At 39.1% G+C, this 16,702-nt stretch overlaps 1 protein-coding gene across 3 annotated transcripts in view; it reads left to right on the top strand.

The window, feature by feature from the left end:
• The window catches only part of LOC126967072 (tyrosine-protein phosphatase non-receptor type 23), a 50,335-nt gene that overhangs the window by 8,380 nt on the left and 25,253 nt on the right, over positions 1–16,702 (top strand). For all 3 annotated transcript variants that reach the window (XM_050811445.1, XM_050811446.1, XM_050811447.1), the window contains exons 3-9: positions 726–1,048; positions 1,134–1,307; positions 1,571–1,857; positions 3,819–4,006; positions 4,404–4,548; positions 12,696–12,927; positions 13,812–14,011. In XM_050811445.1, coding sequence (XP_050667402.1) covers positions 726–1,048; positions 1,134–1,307; positions 1,571–1,857; positions 3,819–4,006; positions 4,404–4,548; positions 12,696–12,927; positions 13,812–14,011 — 1,549 coding nt within the window. The remainder of the gene's footprint in view (positions 1–725; positions 1,049–1,133; positions 1,308–1,570; positions 1,858–3,818; positions 4,007–4,403; positions 4,549–12,695; positions 12,928–13,811; positions 14,012–16,702) is intronic.

Raw genomic sequence — 16,702 nt, 5'->3', positions numbered from 1 at the left:
TTACTTTGCTATCAAGACCACGAGGTAGATGGCGTGTGCCATTTGTAGGCCTGGACATTGTCCTGGGCGTGGGACGACCCACACGACTTGGGCCCACACCGCCTCGCCGTGGCAGAAGCTTGGCAGCGGCGAGGACGTATAAGACTTTAAGGTGCGCGTCTGATAGACTTTGCACACTTCATCATTTCAGCCGGAAGACGTTCACTGCTGGATAAAAGCCTCCCCCAAAGAACGCCATGACGATCGGTCCTGCGCTGCCCTCATCCAATTAGACTAGACTAGACTTTGCACACTTAGGCGTACGCTATCGGCTCTATCCCGGCATTTTATTGGTCCAAACCTACTAGCATAGCTGTGTACCGCCAAGGCCATGACACCTATTTCCCCCCTAATATATATATATATATGCGTATTCAGCAATTTTTCACTTTGTTCACTTAGTAGATCGATCAGGTTTGTGTGTTCAAATTTCGTTACACGGCAGGTGCAAAAAAAATGGTGACTGATTTTTATATAATAGTTTGTAGAAGGTTAGATGTACCAATTTAATTTTGTAAATTATTAAATAGCATTATAAACTTCATTACATGACAATTAGCTACTCTACTTTCTGTGGTGGAACAGACCCTTCGATATGCGGCTCATCACTATGCATATTATACGAATAGAATGTGTGTTATCTGCTTTTCTACTCAGTAACGTTATTTATCTTTTTTCACTTTCAGGAAGGACTTGTATGCAAATATGAATTGTACCATGAGTGATATAAAGTTTGAGATGGCTTGCATACTGTACAACATAGGAGCTCTTCACAGCCAGCTGGGCTCGCTGGAAGGTCGCACGTCAGCCGACAGTCTCAAGGTGGCCTGTCAGCACTACCAGCACGCGGCCTGGGCCTTCCTTCAAGTGAGGGAGCAGTACCCTCAGCCGCCCGGTGCAGATGTTTCATGTGAAATACTCAAGTTGTTTAAAGAGATATGTTTTGCTCAAGCTCAGGAATGCATATTAGATAAAAGCATTCAGGATACACGGAAGTCCAATGTTATTGGTTAGTTTGCACAGCACAGCAGGTACCTTATAACTGACATTTGTTTTGAACGGTCATATTTAATTGTTTATTTGTTTTTTTATAGGTTCGGTGGCTACTCAGGTGCTACTATATTACAAGAACTCGCTGGCAATACTGGGCCCCTCAACCGGCACCGACAACATTCATGAGATTGTTGGCACAAAGCAGTACAACAACATACACAGATATCTTTCCTTCAAGACATATTATATTAGCTGCTTTATTTCTTTGTATCAAGGTACCTAATAATTTATTTATATGTCTGTCGACCTGTATTATTATATCATGAAGCAACACTCCACTAAACCAGTATTAATGCAGATAATAATAGTGCCATTGCTATATATACCTATGATATTATTTTCATATTCCAAGTACCATATAATGAGACTTTTCTAGAAGATCTAGTGAGAATATTTTACAGAAAGTAAATTTGAATATTGTTTCTGTTGATGTACAGTTTCCGAAAGACGTGTCCAAGTTGCAATTGTATCATTTTAGGTATGTGTGCAGAAGAACAACAAAAAATGGGTGAACGTGTGGGATACTATCAACATGCCCACGAACAATTGGCAGAGGCGAAGAAACTGGCGAAGTATATAGAGCCCGTCCAGCTGACACAGGACGCCCTGACGTTCACCGGCGACGTGGTGGAAGGCAAGAGGAAGGCGGCCAAGAACGAGAACGAGTTTATATATCACGAGGAGGTGCCCGAGAAGGACTTGTTGCTGGAACCGAAGCCCGTGTGCCTCGTCCAAGCGGCGCCCATTGATTTTAATGATTCTGAGGTTTGTGTGGCAAATGAAACACTCCAGCTATTTATAAGAACCGTAAGCAACCATGTTCAAAGTCAAAGAAACTTTATTCAATTAAGCTTAACTAAGCGCTTTTAAATCGACACTACAAATATTTCTTTTAAATGACTGATTTTACTATATTATGTTCGTAAATAGAAGAGCTCGTGAGATGAACATATAAGAAACTCAACGGCCATTTTTTTTCAATCCAATAGAGTATTTAACAATAACTGTAATATACATAACAAATTAGTTTGTAAGGTGCTCAATCCAATATATGAGTCTTGTTTAAATAATATGAACTATTTCATAAAAAGTAATAAAGAATTAACTGTATAATTATAAATTATCGTATATTGGATGCATCAACCTTTAGAGCTTGAATTCATTGTTTGTGTAAGGATGGTTCGTGAACATGATGGTCGTGATCACTGTCACAATAAGTAATTGCATCTAACAATTACAATGATTTATTAACTATATCTGGTCGACCTGGCACCACAAGCAGCACCCGTTCACAAGTTGACACATGGACCAGCCATCGTTTCCCTCGCGTATATTTGAGGGAAGGAGACGACCCGGCACACGACGTCTCCGCAAGCATTTCCATTCATTTAGCATGACGAACGATGTTATAGCATACCTACGCATCATAACAAAAAATTACAAAATAATTAATGCTCACAAAGCAAGCCCACAAATTATTCTATACAATAATGCAATTACAATGGATTCTGTATAAACCAAAAGAATATATTATATTCATTTTACATTCGATTATACCATCTTAATATAAATAATTATTAGGTGGACCAGGAGCATCTATTTTCCATACTTCTTTATCCTCTATATATTCTAATGTTAATAAAAAGACTGAACAATACATTGGATACAATCAGAACTCATCACTAAGAGTTATATTGGCACTCCGTATATATTTCGTGTATATATTTTATCAAATCTTTGCTTGTTTTTATATACAAAATGGCGAAATAGTCTCTTCGTATACTATACATAATAAAATTACAAATAAATGTACCACTGATCGATGGCTGTTTGCCATCTTGTGGGTCATGACCCCATACCTGTAGAAAAAAAATAATGGGAATTATGATCAATAAAAATTAGTTTTGACAATCCTTACTTGATGTTAAACTGAGACTAAAAACAACTAAAAAACTAGGCGGAAATCTGAAGGTCAAAATCAGGTCAATATTAACACAAACTTAAGTTTTTGTTGAGTGGCGACAGATGTGCGATCGAGATAATATTGATCTTAGAAAATTTATTGAATAAGGCGTTACTTTGCGGAAATCCATAATTATACAAATTATTTAAGTTTTCTTTAGTGTTAATTCCGCCAATATTTGTCTTTAAAACAATTCGACACGTGTTTCGCCTCTACACGAGGCATCCTCAGGACGTGTTGTCTCGCCAAAATCTGGCACGAGACTTCGAAAACTTAAATAATTTGTATAATATTGATCTTATTTATTTGTTATGAAGATATTTCTTATTTATAAACCAAAAGAATATATTATATTCATGTTACATTCGATTATACCATCTTAATATATAAATAAATAAATAAATATAATAAATAAATATTGACACACTTTTACACAAATTATCTTGCCACAAACTAGGCATAGCCTGTACTATGGGTACAAGACAACGATATATTTAATACAATATACTTACTTAAACATACATAAATACACATAAACATCTATGACTCGGAAACAAACATCTATATTCATCATATAAATGATTGCACATACCGGGATTCGAACCCGGGACCTCTAGCTTAGTAGTCAGAGTCACTAACCATTCGGCTATATGGGTCGTCAAACCTATAGAATTATTAGGTGGACCAGGAGCATCTACTTTCCATACTTCTTTATCCTCTATATATTCTAATGTTCTATTTGTTCACTTTGTGTCCCGGGCAGGCGGGGCCAGACTTGTTCGCGCGGCTGGTGCCTCTGGGCGCGCACGAGGCGGCCTCGCTCTACTCCGAGGAGAAAGCCAAACTGCTGCGTCACGTGGTCGCTCAGGTCGAGGCGAAGGACGCGGAGCTCGTTCAATTCATGTCCTCCTTGCAACTGGACCAACTCGACATCCTGGATGAGGAGCAAAAGTATGTCGCATATTTTAATGAATATTCCCACGCTCTGTATTTATAATTTTGATGTTGTTATTTGGGGAATCGTAAGTAACTCCACTTGATTTAAATTCTCGCGCGCCACCATTTGCCGATCAGTGACCAGTTCTTGCGGGGTCCTCCTAGCGACAGCACGTATTACTCTCTACCGGCGTTTGCTCGTAAACATCGATAGCGTGAGCGACTCATTCCGCGACAAGCTAATTTATATAGCGCAAGAAATCATAAAAAAACCAACTTAATTTTAACATTTTGTATCTTAATCACTAAATGATTTTTGATTTGATTGTTATTTATGGAAGACGTACTTTTTAGATAAAACCACGGCACGAGTGTTACTAAGTTTAATTTGAATGAAAATTTTGTTTATCAGGATACCACAGGAGATAGTGGACAGGTGTGCGGCTATGAACGCGAAGACCGACGTCATTCAGACGCTGGTAGATTCAATGAACGGGCTGGCCGAGGTGATCACCGACGTGGAGCACCTGCTGGCCGAGATCAGGGAGGGTATACAGGTACTCATGACTGAATAAATCAAAACTACTGGATCGATTTTAATCATTTTTTCAGTGAATGACATATGCTATAATACATTTTATACCCGTGCGAAGCCGGAGCGGTCCGCTAGTTTTAGTATAATAAAGGATTTTCATTAATTCTCTCCCTGGTAGTACGGATTGGGAAAGGAAAAGGATATTTAAAAGAATTGTTAAAAAACGTTTGTGTAGGAAAGGTTACTATAACATAAACGATTTTCTTAATGACATCACGGACTGGGAATAATGCTAACACCCTCAGGCTCTTTAATTATAAATGTTTATTGTATAATATCACATTGTAATCCATATTTTTATATAATATATAAAAAAGCCCTCTGAGTTTCTTGCGCCCATTCTTCTCAGGTCTGAGGCAGTCTCTTTTTAATGGGTGGTAGTTTTTGACGTTCAATAAGTGATTTTGAATCCTATTTTGAATAAAAATACTTGAATTTGAATTAAGCTAATAAAAAAAGCAGTCCCGATACGTAAATTATCCAGAGTTTCCGTTATAATAAAAGTTTTATATTAAAATGATTTTATAGAAAATTTTATATAGATTAATTTAAGAGATTTTGATACTGTTCACGACAGATCGCTTGATCGTTGTGATTAGTTCTATAAGTTCATCATAGGTGGCGGTATGTAAAATTAGTTAGTTCTTAAAACGCACTATTAATAATTTTCGCAAAATGTCTAGTATGTAAAATAATTATAGTTCAATTAGTAATAAAATTTTTGATAGTACAAGGCTGGTTTAATTAGCTAAACCCCTCAGTGCTTTTACCGCGAATCGGGAGTGGTAGTAAAGTGTTCCCCTAAAGGGTCACTTTTTGATCATAAAATGGTCATATTCGTGCCGGATCAGACGGTATATCGTACTAGTAAGCCAAGCAGTTTATCCATTGGGCGGAAAAGTAAACCAGTCAAGGGCGGAGGAGCAGTACAACCGGGGCAGCGAGAGGAGCAGCCTTGGGCGGAGAACCAGTGCAACTTGGGTGGTGAGAGCAGCAGCCTAGGGCGGAGTAGTAGCCTTGGGCGGAGAAGCAGTGCAACTTGGGCGGTGACAGCAGCAGCCTAGGGCGGAGAAGCAGTGCGACTTGGGCGGTGATAGCAGCAGCTTAGGGCGGAGTAGAAGTACGAACTGGGCGGCGGAAAAGGCGGCCTAGGGCGGATCAAAGCAGCCAGGACAGCTAAGTAATAATCGCAGGGTGGTGTTCATCATTCTTGGATATAGTGAGTGAGTGTTGTGAAACGTCAGTACAATGAACCTTTAACAAATATTTAATTGAAACATTAGGGTGATATTTTAATCAAGCAATTTTGAACTTTATTTATATGAACACTTACTTTGAAACTTTAGACTTGTGCCTTTCAAGAATATTTTGTTCTTAATAATGAAGATATAACAAATAAGATTATATTTGGACTTATTAAATTTCTGAAAATAAAAGTTCAACATAGAATTTAAAGTGATTAACTTGTGTGCATGTTAGACTTAGAATCTTGTATGCACAATAGATTTTTAGTACTACTTTATTTAGAAACACTTGCAGAATTTTAAAGTTTAATATGACAAAAGACTTTGTATTTTAGTGACTTAGATCATAAAATATTGAACTTAATTTTATAAAGTTAAGATTTTGTAACTGAGTTAAAGGTTGAGTGTGATTTTGTGTGTATAGTTATACCTAATTAAGAGCAGTTATACAATATACTCTACTACTGTTGGTTATAAATTTAAAGTTTTTATATTAAATATATTTATTCGTATTAGTTATTTAGTAGTAAAATGGAGGGTTCCGTAAATATGTTAAAAAATTTGCAAAATGTCATTAACAAAGGGTTAGTTAATTTAAAAAAAAGTCCAAAGGATAGAATAACCAGAGAGTATATTGAAACAAAACAAGAATTGCTTGAAAAAGATTGGGAAAGGTTTTCGGAGACTAGTTCTAAATTATATGAAAGTTTCGAATTTGATGTTGTAGAAAAAAAGGTACGTGAAATATACGATACTACAGAGGATATTTATGTCACTTATAAAAGTTTATTGAAGTCTACGTTTTGTAAATTTAATGTAGTAAGAGAATCTAGTTCTAATAGGCCAACTTCTAATTCACTGGTTAAGTTACCAAAAATTTGTAACCTTTTCCGGAAAGTATTCCGAATGGACAACGTTTTCTGATCTTTTTAAGTCGTTGGTGCATAAAAATGACACCTTGGACAATGTGCAAAAATTGCACTATTTAAAAAGTCACTTGACTGGTGAAGCAGAGCAATTGATAAGACATACACCAATCACTGAAGCAAATTATGATCAGTGTTGGGAACTATTAGTTAAGAGATACAGCAATAAAAGGTATTTGTGTAATTGTATTCTACAGAGATTGTTTGGTATAAAACGAATGAATGTCGAATCCGCTGCAGCTTTAAAAGAACTTTTAGACACGACATGTGATTGTTTAAATGCACTGAAAAATTTGAATATTGATGTTAGTTCATGGGACGTTATTATCATACATATAATTACATTTAAGTTAGATTCTGAAACACGAAAGCAATGGGAGTTGAATATAACAAATAATAATTCTCAGAGTGAATTGCCATCTTTTGAACAATTTAAAGGTTTTATTGAGAACCGCTTTCGTGCGTTAGAGTGTGTAGAACCAAAAAGAACATTAGGGTATCAGGATAATATTATAGCAGCCCACAAGCCACGAGCGTTGATAGCATCGAGGCCAAACGTAAGTTGCGAGTTTTGCACAGAAGCACATAAGCTCTGTTTTTGCAAAAGATTTGCTAAACAAACTTACGAAAAAAGGCGCGATTTTGTAGCAAAAAATAAAATATGCTTTAATTGTCTGGGCAGCAATCATATAGTGTATGAATGCAAGAAGCCTACTACATGTAGACTTTGTCAAAGGCGGCATCATTCTTTACTACATCCTTCAGGAGAGGCTGTTCGTAAAGATTCTAACACTATGAAGAAACATGATAAGGATAGTACTAATTCACCTATAAGTACTGATCCCATAGTTTCATGCTTTTCTACAGGTAAGGTTTCGAAACCAAGACAGGTTTTATTAGCCACAGCGCTTATAAAAGCTGAGTCAAGGATGGGCTACTACCAAACTGTTCGCGCTTTACTTGACCAAGGGTCACAGGCCTGTTTTATAACAGAGGCCACAGTTCAACTTTTAAGACTGAAGAAGGTCCCAATTACGGGCTCTGTCTCTGGTCTAGGACATACGTCAACCATGATTAAACATATGGTACATTTAACGATTAAATCACGGTTAAATTCAGAATACATCCTAAGACTGAATGCTTATGTATTAAAAAGTATTACTGCTTGCTTACCAGAGAAAGATCTTAGTTCAAATATCTTCGACTGGTTAAGTTTAAGCGGTCGTAGTCTTGCAGACCCTGAATTCAACACACCCAATAAGATAAATGTCCTATTGGGTGCTGACGCTTACGCTAGTATTATTCAGGAAGGTATATTGAAAAATCCATCGAGAACTCTAATCGCCCAGAACACTACCTTCGGTTGGGTACTATCAGGGGTTGTCGATTCTGAAAGTGACAGATCAAACAATATAAGAGCAATGCATTTACATATTCAAGATGAAGACGACGATATGTTGAAAAGGTTTTGGGAAATAGAAGAGCAACATAGTACAAAGAAGTTACTCTCACCAGAAGAAATGAAATGTGAAGAGTTTTATACTAAAACCACAACGAGGAATGCTTGTGGCAGATATATAGTAAAGTTACCGTTTCGTGACGAAGATCCTCCTTGCACAGCTGGAAATTCACGTGCAATAGCTGAAAAAAGATTTAAATCATTAGAGAGAAGATTAGAAAAGAACAAGGATTTGAAAGAAAAATATACCGAAGTTATAAATGAATATTTGCAGTTAGGACATATGAGAAAGGTTAAAGACAATGATAACAAAAGGAATGAAGCAGTATATTTACCTCATCACGCTGTCATAAGAGACGATAAAAGTACGACCAAGGTGCGTGTGGTGTTCAACGCATCTGAGAAAAATAGCAATGGAGTATCTTTGAATGATACTCTAATGATTGGACCCACGTTGCAAGCAGATCTTAGACACACTGTTTTAAGATGGAGATTATTTATTTATTTTATTTTATTTTTATTTACGATTAATCCGATAATTAATGATTGATTACATCCTATTGGATTAGTAGCGGACATTATTAAGATGTACCGTCAAGTCCTTATATCAGAGGATGATGCAATGTTTCAGCGGATCCTTTGGCGCGATAGTCCTGATAAAAATATTCAAGATTTTGAACTTATTACTGTTACCTTTGGAACAGCGTCTGCGCCACACCAAGCAGTTAGGACGCTACATCAAGTTGCATATGACGAGGGAGCAAATTATCCTCTCGCCTCAGATAAAGTTTTAAATTGTTTTTATATGGATGATTTAATGACAGGGTCAGAAAGTGTTCATGAGGGTATTCGAATTTACTCGGAAATAAAAACATTATTAGGAAAGGGCGGATTTTCATTACAAAAAAGGAACAGTAATAATAACGAAATATTAGAAAGGATAAGATCAATTGAAAGAAATGAAAATATAGAACAAACCCTACTTGATACGCACATAACAAATGAAAAAGAATATTTAACCATTACGCAAGATAGTAAAATAAAAATCTTAGGACTTACCTGGAATCGCAACGAAGACAGCTTCCAATACTCGGTGAATCTCTCGATGTCTTCTTCTGCACCTGTAACTAAAAGAACAATTATTTCTCAGATAGCTCGTTTGTTCGATCCATTAGGCTGGTTAGCGCCTAGTGTGGTTGTGGCTAAGGTTTTTATACAAAAGTTGTGGCTGGCAGGAGTAGGTTGGGATGACAACCTCAATATAGAATTAGTAAAGGAATGGGATACTTATCGTGAACAGTTGTCACTACTAACCAGGGTGCAGATTCCTCGATGACTTGGTACAAGATTGCAAGATAAGCTGGAGCTTCATGGTTTTAGTGACGCGTCCAAAACTGCTTATGCGGCCGTAGTTTACATACGAAGTATTGATCCAGAAGGCAAAGTACACGTGTCGTTGCTAGATGCAAAAACTAGAGTTGCACCCGTTAAACAAATTAGCATCCCACGCTTAGAATTATGCGGTGCGCTACTTGTATCGAAACTTCTTTCAGAAGCAGCAACCGTATTAAATATTTCTAAATATAATATTAGAGCTTGGACCGATTCCACAGTGGTGTTAGCTTGGATAAACAGTAATCCAAGTAAATGGAAAACGTTTGTAGCCAATCGCACATCAGAGATTTTGTCTTTAACAGAACCGTGTCAATGGTTTCATATTTCGACAAAAGAAAACCCAGCAGATTGTGCTTCAAGAGGGATATTACCAAATATGCTAATGGATAGTCGGATATGGTTTTCAGGACCATCGTTTCTCAAGGAGAAATCCATAGTATACAAAAGGGTTAAAGAAGTGAACACAGATTTGGAAGAAAGTGTTAAGGCGTTTGCTGTTGCTGTTGTACCTGAATCAGAGACTACAATTTTTGAGCGATTTTCTTCTTTACAAAGATTAATAAGGGTTATTGCATACTGTCGACGATCTTTAAAGGGTTATCGTGAGAGAGCAAATAAAAAACAATAATTACAATGGTTTGAATTGGATGAATCATTAGAATGTGGCATTAAGAAAACACAAATGGATATATTTACAAAAGAATATTTACAATTACAGAACAAGGGTTATATAGAAACGAATAATAGTAAATTAAAATCACTTTGTCTTTACCTTGATCCTAGGGGTATAATTAGAAGTCGAGGTAGACTTGAAATGTCACAACTAGAAGATCGAACGAAACATCCAATTGTTTTACCCAAATCTAGTCATTTAACTCACTTGATAATTGCCAACGCTCATATCAAAACTTTACATGGAGGACCTCAGTTAATGATTAATTATTTGAGAACAGGGTATTGGATTATAGGGATAAGAAATATAGTCAAGCAGCACGTAAGAAAATGCGTAAAATGTGTAAGACAAAGAGCCAGCACCCAGTCTCCATTAATGGGTTCCCTCCCAACAGTTCGCTGCACACCAGCGAGACCATTTTGCACAGTGGTGTGGATTATGCTGGTCCGATAAATATAAAGACAACCAAGGGCCGAGGCCACCATTCGTACAAAGGCTTCATATGTTTATTCATTTGTATGGCAACTCGTGCAATTCACTTAGAAGTTGTAAGTGACATGAGCACGCAAGCGTTTCTAGCTGCCTTCAGGCGTTTCATTTCAAGGCGAGGTAACTGTGCAAAGCTTTGGAGTGACAATGGTACGACCTTTGTAGGAGCTTCCCGAGAGCTTCAGTCCGTTCTTTCGTCAATGGGTGAACAGTTAGAAGCAAATGGTACTGAGTGGCATTTCATTCCTCCGCACAGCCCTAACTTTGGAGGACTTTGGGAAGCCGGAGTGAAATCCACGAAGTTGCATCTGAAGCGAGTTATTGGAGAATCTACACTCACATATGAAGAAATGAGTACTTTTCTTGCGCAAGTAGAAGCTTGCTTAAATTCGAGGCCAATCACGGTTGATACATCAGACCCTAACGATCCTACACCTCTAACGCCGGGTCATTTTTTAATCGGCGGACCTTTGATTAGTGTACCTGATGCCTGTAATTACTTGGACTCTAATGTGAGTTCTTTAACAAGGTGGCAATTTGTTCAAAGAATGCTACAGACTTTTTGGGATCGCTGGTCAAAGGAATATTTAACGGGTTTAATGAACCGGTATAAATGGAAGGCCAGAATTCCTGCACTGAATATAGGTGATATAGTCCTTATAAAAGAGGATGGTCTTCCACCAACGCGGTGGATGATGGGTAAAATTATAGACAAACATCCAGGTCAAGATCAGATTACTAGAGTTGTTAGTATTTTAGTTAAGAAAACTGTAATTAAGAGACCTGTTAACAAATTATGTATTTTATTAAGGAAGCAATGATTTGCAATATTTTTGTATTTTTATAGGGATTTAAGTTATTATTAGTATTATAGTATAGATCAAATGTTTTGTGTAAAAATTGTAGGAAATGTTTTAAGTTCATATTGTTTACATTGTTTATTTTCATTTTGTTTAAATTTAAAACCCTCGCTCAAGGTGGGTAGATTTAGGATAATAAGGACATTTCCTCAATAAATGTCCTTGGTGGGCGGTATGTTCACGACAGATCGCTTGATCGTTGTGATTAGTTCTATAAGTTCATCATAGGTGGCGGTATGTAAAATTAGTTAGTTCTTAAAACGCACTATTAATAATTTTCGCAAAATGTCTAGTATGTAAAATAATTATAGTTCAATTAGTAATAAAATTTTTGATAGTACAAGGCTGGTTTAATTAGCTAAACCCCTCAGTGCTTTTACCGCGAATCGGGAGTGGTAGTAAAGTGTTCCCCTAAAGGGTCACTTTTCGTTCAGATACGCCTACTCATATTATCATGCAAGTGAATAAGTTTATGATAGTGGCATTATAAAACCACAAAATTGTCATTTTAATTTTTTTCAAAATCGATGTTTACGATGCCTATCAAGCAGGGGCGTGCATTCAATAAGGGCAAATAGGCATAGCCTGCCTCAATAAAAACCTAAATTAAAATTATATAGTAATTATATAGTGTAATACTTAATTCAGTTTATTTTGATTCTATTATTCTATAACCAAACTTGCATTAAACACCCACCCATTAAGTTTTACTAAGGTTTTACCTTTGCAGGCTTGTTGTTGCTTGGCTAAACCTTTGGTAGGCAGTTTTACAAGCGCATATTAGGAGCGGCTCCGTTACATAGAAATTATTTAAAAAGAAAAAAAAATAGATATTAGGTACTTGTGAGTGACACAAACTAAAATATTAGGTTGACCAAATGGTCCCGAAACTATACGCGAAACACAAACAACTTCAATAATTTGACCTCAAAACCTAGCGCTGTCGGACTAAAGCGCAACTATGTTTATCTTCATTCCTACGTTGGTGGAAAACCAATGCACGCCCCTCCTATCAAGTATAATTATGAAAGCCAGGGTTTAGTTAACGAGGTCGGTACTGCAGGAAGAGGCGGCCCTGGAGAGGCAGTACCAGCAGGCGACGGGTCCTCGGCCGCCGTCGCTGGTGCAGACGGAGCTGGCCCGCGAGCTGCACAAGTACGGGGAGGCGCACGCTCGCACCTCGGACAGCAACCTCGTGCTGCACAAGGCGTGCGCGCTGCACCTGGCCAACCTGCGCCTGCTGGCCCGCCCGCTGCAGGAGTTGGCCGCGCACATCCCCGGCCTGGACCACGTCGGTGAGACAGTTTAACATAGATTACTGCCTTTCTTACTAATTCAACTAACTTTCTTTTATTGAATAGGACTGACAAACGAGAGTCCGGGTCATCTGGTGTTAAGTGATCAGGGTTGGTGTATGCGCTTTTTTTGAAGGTACAAATGTCGTATCTTCCCGGAAACACCGCACAAGGAAGTTCATTCCACAGCTTTGTAGTACGTGGAAGGAAGCTCCTTGAAAACCGCACTGTGGAGGACCGCCACACATCCAGATGGTGGGGATGTAATCCTAACTTGGGATGAAGAAACAGGTTAAACAGCTCTTCTCTAATTTCTCCGTTATGGAAATTTCTACTCCATAACCTCCGGATCCACCGATCATTCCTGTACTTGCCGGTTCGAAACAGCGCCAGAGGCTAGCTCTATAGACAGTGCTATAGCCAAAAAAGCAATTACTGATACGGATTTACTTCTGCCTAAATTCAAAATGTTTACAATCATCCAACCTTAGTAGTTGGTATTAAAGAATATATGGCACTATATAAAGGTCCTTTATTAATACTTATTTCCCGCAATCATGATCCCTCTTCGGGCTTTACCATAAGAGCCTATCAAATTTGTTCAACTACTCCATACACACTACATCTGCTGAGATGGTATAAAAATGTAGGTAGAAACAAAATATCTGTAACTTTCAAAACGGCTACAGATGCAAACAATTTTTAGATAATCGAATTTTGGCAGCTAATAAATATGTATCAAATAACTTTAACATTTTCATTGAAGATAGGTTTTGCCCGCCAGGTTCCAGTGGACTTATCTATGAAGGAGTTTGTTGAACTTTCCACAGTTTCTGGTAATATTTATAGTAATTTTCATGACATGTTCATGTCCTGCGCGGCAGAGGGCCTGGACCGCAGCACCATGCGCGAGACGCGGCGCGTGGCCGACAAGGCGCGCGAGATGCAGACGCAGCGCGCCGCCCTGCTGGCGGAGCTGCGGCGCGAGCTCCGGGACGATGACGTCACGCGCGCGCTGCTGGCGGAGCCCGACGCGCCGCGCGACCGTCTGTTCCGCGACCACCTGGAGCGACACACGCCGCGGGTAATACTACTTGTACAACTAATTTAGTTAGTTAACCATTACAGGGTTTCTTAGAATTTCATTTCTTTTTATCTACGTACCAAACTACGCAACTACGTACCGTTGCAGATGAATTTGATAAATACTTCTCCGAAATCCCAATTATCACGACCAAAGACCTTCATCCATTGATTTGAAGTTTAAGTATGTTTAAGGTAGCGATATACTAAAATTAATCTTCAAATTAATTAACCTCAAAAATACAAAGGACTTATAGGACCTATTCGACTAATATTGTAAAATACATACTTGACATTATATCACCTGAATTAGAATTATATTTAACGAATGCATAGATGAGGGTGTGTTCCCTGACTTCATGAAATACAGCAAAATTATACACCTTTGTTTAAATCGGGCAGTTCTTTTGACCCTGCTAATTTCAGGCCTATTTCAGTGCTGCCTGTTTTTAGTAAAATTTTTGAATTACTTGCTTCAGCTGTTAAAAATGCATTTTTGTAAATTATTGAACAAAAATCAATTTGGTTTCACTAGGGGCACATAAACAATTTATTCGGGTACTAAACTTATTGAGCACATCTTTGACGCCTGGGAAGAGTTACAGGATGCATTGGGCATTTTTTGTGATATGTCCTAAGCATTTGACTGCGTCCACCATGAAACTTGACTCCTGAAACTAAAGCATTATAGAGTAAAAAAATAGAGCCCTAAATCGATTAAAATCATATTTATGCGAAAGAGTTCAGATAGTTGATGTAAATGGCAAACGGTCTTCGGGTAAACCTGTGGGAATAAGTGTTCCGCAGGGTTCTATTCTCGGTCCTTTCTTGTTTCTTATATATATTAACGATCTACCGTTTGTAGTAGATGATAGCCATGAGATTGTATTGTTTGCTAATGATACTTCACTTATTTTGAAACTAAAGCGACGTGCAGATATTGATGACGAGGTAAACAATGCACCCTCAAAGATAGTGCGTTGGTTTGAGACGAATAATCTGCACTTAAACAGTAAAAAAACAAAGTGTTTACGGTTCATTACACCAAACACAGCGGAGGTGAAAACAGGCGTATCGAACTTGGGTTGGGCACAAAGGATCCGAACTGCATAGTTCTTAAGAGGAAATACAACCGTGCTTCCAGATTTTTTAAGCGACAAATCGCCCGTGTAAAGTCAAAACACGTCGTCAAAATCGGCGAGCATCTTTCCAGTTACCCGACCGGAACACGCAAGTTCTGGTCGTTGTCGAAAGCTGCTCTTGGTAACTTCATGGCCATACGGCAAAAGAGAAAGCCGATCTCCTGTGCGCTCTTTTCGCCTCCAACTCGACTCTTGACGACAACGGAAAAACACCGCCGACCATCCCGCGGTGTCAGAGCTCTATGCCTGAAGTACAGTTCAGACAGAAAACTGTTAGGCGAGCTCTGTTTTCGTTGGACGTCAGGAAGTCGAGCGGGCCGGATGGCATTTCTCCAATCGTGCTTAGAACGTGTGCCCCTGAGTTGACGCCGGTGCTAACGCGTTTATTTCCGGCACTCTTATTCCAAAGGCGTAGTCCCTGACTCATGGAAGTCGGCCCTTGTCCATCCGATCCAAAAAAAAGGAGACAGTTCGGATCCGGCAAACTACAGGCCTATTGCTATTACCTCTCTGCTCTCCAAAATCATGGAGAGCATAATTAGCCGTCAGCTCTTGGTATACCTAGAGGGTCACCAGTTGATTAACGACCGACAATACGGCTTTCGCCATGGTCGGTCGGCAGGTGATCTTCTGGTATACCTAACACATAGATGGGCTGCGGCTATTGAAAGCAAGGGGGAAGGCCTGGCAGTTAGCCTGGATATAGCGAAGGCCTTTGATCGTGTATGGCACAAGGCGCTCCTCTCTAAACTTCCATCATTTGGGCTTCCCGAGAGCTTGTGCAAGTGGACCTCCAGCTTCCTCACTGGGCGCAGCATACAGGTCGTCTCTTGAGAAGGTCGCGGAATGGGGTAAATTGAACCTTGTCCAATTTAACCCCCAGAAGACTAAAATTTGCGCGTTTACCACTAAAAAAACCCCATTTGTCGCATCACCGCTCTTCGACAACACTTCCCTAAAAGCCTCGCCTAGTATCGGAATACTGGGTCTCGAAATCTCGAGCGATTGCCAATTCCGTGGCCATCTGGAGGGCAAAGCCAAATTGGCTTCAAAGAAACTGGGCGTCATTAATAGAGCACGGCAATACTTCAAGCCGGCCCACATTCTAGCGCTGTACAAAGCGCAGGTCCGGCCACACATGGAGTATTGCTGTCATCTCTGGTCTGGCGCACCCCAGTATCAGCTCGATCCATTTGACCGCGTGCAACGCAGAGCAGCTCGAATTGTCGGGGACCCAGTACTCTGTGAACGGCTGGATCACTTGGCGTTGCGTAGAGACGTCGCTTCATTGTGTGTCTTCTACCGCATTTATCACGGGGAATGTTCCGAAGAGCTGTTTCACCTAATTCACCTTCGCACGACACGCCACAAGTTAGGATATCATCCTCACCATCTGAATGTGTGGCGGTCCTCCACAGTGCGGTTTACAAGGAGCTTTCTTCCACGTACTACAAAGCTGTGGAATGAACTTCCTTGTGCGGTGTTTCCGGGACGATACGACATGGGTACCTTCAAAAAAAGCGCGTACACCTTCCTTAAAGGCCGGCAAC

Source organism: Leptidea sinapis, chromosome 12, assembly GCF_905404315.1.
Source record: "Leptidea sinapis chromosome 12, ilLepSina1.1, whole genome shotgun sequence".
In the NCBI taxonomy this organism is placed as follows: Eukaryota; Metazoa; Arthropoda; class Insecta; order Lepidoptera; family Pieridae; genus Leptidea; species Leptidea sinapis.
This window is presented reverse-complemented; position numbering and strand designations above follow the sequence as displayed.